General features: G+C 34.5%; 1 protein-coding gene across 1 annotated transcript; it reads left to right on the top strand.

Annotated features, from left to right (window-relative positions):
* Positions 1-1,452: 1,452 nt before the first annotated feature.
* On the top strand, positions 1,453-2,238 carry LOC118491602. Its single transcript, XM_035989498.1, has 2 exons — positions 1,453-1,509; positions 1,599-2,238. The coding sequence occupies exons 1-2, from the start codon at positions 1,453-1,455 to the stop codon at positions 2,229-2,231; spliced, it is 690 nt and encodes a 229-aa protein (XP_035845391.1). The 3' UTR covers positions 2,232-2,238.
* The last annotated feature ends 1,418 nt before the right edge of the window (positions 2,239-3,656 follow it).

Genomic DNA, 3,656 nt, shown 5'->3' with positions numbered 1-3,656 from the left:
AAAACCATGTTAGGATATTCATGTAATCAAGTTATGCTAGTCGATTGTTTGAGTGAATTAATGAAGTTTGTCTTCTTCTGTGGATGATAAAATAATCAAATCATGATGTCTTTGACTCGTATTGATGAAATTTGTTTTCTACTGTCAGCTTCCCCTCGTTTAGTGTGCTTTCTTCTTCATCCTTTTTTTCTTCCATGTCCACAACTACAATAAAAATAATAATACTTTTTAAAGTTGAATAATAATAACATATCTGATCTTTAAGATTTTATTCGACCAATCTTCACAAGAAGGATAGAAAATTAATTGTTGATATAGGTTCTGGGATAATACCTTTTCACTGAAAGAATTTTGTGTTCATACCTAGATGTGCTTTATGCATTTTTTAATAACTGATGATTTGATTTTTTAAGCAAACTTCACCCTACAGCCCAAGAATGATATTTTTTAAGTAAACTTCACCCTACAGCTCCAGAATGTGATGAACTGGTTGAGCCAATGGTGAAACAGTTAAGTGTTTTTTGTGCAATAGGTAAGTATTAGTTACCATTGTGAAAAGAAGCTTGAACGAGCCGAGCTTAAACGAGCTAGAGCCCGAGCCTAAAAACAAGCTCATTTAGTAAACGAGCCGAGCTCGAGCTTGAAGAATTACCTTCGAGCCGAGCTCGAGCTCGAGCCTGGTCGAGCTCGGGCTCGGCTCGGCTCGATTGCACCCCTAGGTGTCACGTTAATTGGTTCGCTTACATTAATTGACGATGTTATATTACGTGAAAAGTGGGTGTTGCAACAGATATCTGTGCAAAAGAAAAGAAAAATAAAACATTTACATTTGTATGGAATTTCATGATTGCTTAAAGTTTTTCATGTACTTAAAGTTATATTTCCAGTATACAGAAATTGTGGTAACCTGGTAAGGATTATATGATGCAAAATTTTGTTCTTGGTGAAATATCAATATCGGTATTTTGAATGTATCATGTTGAAGGTATATGCCTACCTACTCATCAGTTTCCTAAATGTATAACTTAATAGTATTTGATCCTTGCATAATTCTATTATGTTTACTTTCGGTTAAACTTTTAATATCTCAACAGCATCTACATAGATGTATTTGATCTTGATGTAGCATTGTTGTAACTGATATCAGAATCATAGGTTTGTTAACATATGTATGTATGCATGGTTGCTAGATGGATTCTAAAAAAGAGAAGGGGAGAAGAGAAATTTGGTCAAAAGAAATGGTTTTAGAATTATGTCGATTTCTAAACAAATATATCATGAAGCATGGTCGAACTTCCCCATTCAAATGGGTCACTCTTCAGCCAGAGTTTGAAAAAGTTATAAATCATAATTTCGCCAGTGACAAAGCTATGAAGAACAAGTATGACAGTATGAGAAAAGAGTACAACCTTTGGAAGTCACTTAAGAATGGAGAGACTGGTCTAGGTTGGAATGAAAGTATCAAGCAACTTAAATTGTTCTGATGAATGGTGGAAAAGAAAAATTCAGGTGACATAATATAACTCATTCAAAAATTTAAATACCGTATAATATTTCAGTCATAATGATAACTAAAGATTCACCATTATGTTGTGTAGGAAAACCCGAAAGTTCTAGCAATTCAAAATAACCAACCATCTATACAACTACAAGAAGAGTGGGATCAATTATTTGGAGATGTAGTTGCTAGTGGGGAAAATTGTGTGGCACCCTCTATGGATCCAACTACATTCAGTGAGGTGCATGTTGAGAACCTTGAGGATGACAATGTTGAGGGAGGTAACAATTTCTTTGGTGACTTTTTGAATGAAGTAAGTCAACATGATGCATCAACATTAAGCCCAAGTGAGGTTGCAAAAAATTTTGAAAAGTCTACTAAAGTAAACACTAAGCCTAAACCAGTTAAGGTGAAACGTAAAGGGAGAGAATCATTGGGAGCTTCAATACTTAAAGAACATTTAACTCAAAGTAGCCTGAATCAACAACGTGCTTTAGAAATATTAGAATCAGATTCTTCCAAACTCAGTCAAAGTACTAAGTTTAGTATTGAAGCTGCTATGGGTTTGCTTAGCCGGATGCTAGATGCAGGATTAATGAGAGAAGATGAGGAGTTGTGGTTATTTGCAATGGATTTATTTGAAGATCCCGTGAAAAGAGAAATGTTTATAAATATGCCACATGATCATGGTAGGTTAGCGTGGCTGCAACGAAAGCAAAGGCTCACCAACTAAAGTTTTCTTTGAGGACATGTTACGAAGACATTATTGTTTCTATTTGTTTGAACTTTATTGCTTTTGGATTGATTTTTTGTTTTTTACCTTGATGTTTTAGTGACATGACTGTATGTTAAGCTATTTATCCATTTAATTTTAGCTAGACTGCTAGACATGTTCGCAACGAAATTGTTACTTTGATATGGAATGCACGACATTAATGATTTAATAATATTGTATTATGTTATGACTGTTTGTCAATAACTATGTTCTATTTAATTGAAAATGATCATGTTTTACTCATTTGAGAAATACCTTATATATATATATATATATATGTGTGTGTGTGTGTGTGTGTGTGTGTGATTATGAGTGGTATTATGTTTTTTTTTATTTATGCCCATTTTGGTCATTTTATACATTTTATTAAAAGCTCCAGTTAATCTGCCAAACACCTTAATATCTAAAAAGCTACAGCTACCAGCTTCCAGCTATCAGCTACTAACTTCCAGCCACCAGCTTCCAGCTACCAACTAGTTTTGCCAAACATACCCGAAGAGGAAGAAGTGGCTTGGGGAGACTGAGTGAAGGTGGGTTTATTGAGGGAGGACGGGGTTTTGTGGTTATAAAATGATGGTGAATTGATGAGCATAGTGCCCTTGCTCCGTTTAACTCAGGTAACAGACTATTCAGTTATATAACGATGGGGAGGCAAACTGCAAAAAATGGTCGGTACGTGTGTGCAACACAAAAATTGTTTCTATGTGGGAGTGTTACAAATTGAAATTTATACGGAAATACAACTTTAACAAGAACAAGACTCTTCAAAATCTTTCAAACACAACGAACTTTGAAAGAAATACTAAAATCTACCGAATCTAGATGACAACAAACTAGATCTTACATGACTGGACAATCATCAAAACGATGATTATCACTCAACTCCAAGATCTCACGAATAACGTGTGAGATCAAACCCTAGAAATTTTAGAGAGAGAATACTGAACAATTACTGACTGAACTAACTACAAATAAGCGACATATTCTTTTATATAATCTGAACTTCAACTGTAGAACTTCTACATAAGCCCATCTTCTAGTCCACTTGAACAAGCCCAGCATCCTAGCCTTTTTGTCCACTTAGCCCATTAACAAGCCCAGTATCATATCCTCCCGCACAATATAACAAACATGGATTAGTAAATAAATACTGAAAATAAAAAACTGAATCAATTTATATTATAATTTCAACATCACCCCTCAGTTTTATATTTGAAACGGATTAACAAGACCTAACCTCTTACGTAATTTTTCATGTTGGCTTGGAAGTAGCCCTTTTGTGAATATGTATGCAATCTGGTCAGTTGATTCCACACCAACATTTTTTATCACTCCAACTGCAATTTTTTCCCTTAGAAAGAATAAATCCACCTCAAAGTGTTT

The sequence above is a fragment of the Helianthus annuus genome, chromosome 4 (assembly GCF_002127325.2).
Source record: "Helianthus annuus cultivar XRQ/B chromosome 4, HanXRQr2.0-SUNRISE, whole genome shotgun sequence".
In the NCBI taxonomy this organism is placed as follows: Eukaryota; Viridiplantae; Streptophyta; class Magnoliopsida; order Asterales; family Asteraceae; genus Helianthus; species Helianthus annuus.
The sequence above is the reverse complement of the archived record's forward strand: the minus strand, read 5'-3'. Positions and strand labels throughout refer to the sequence as shown.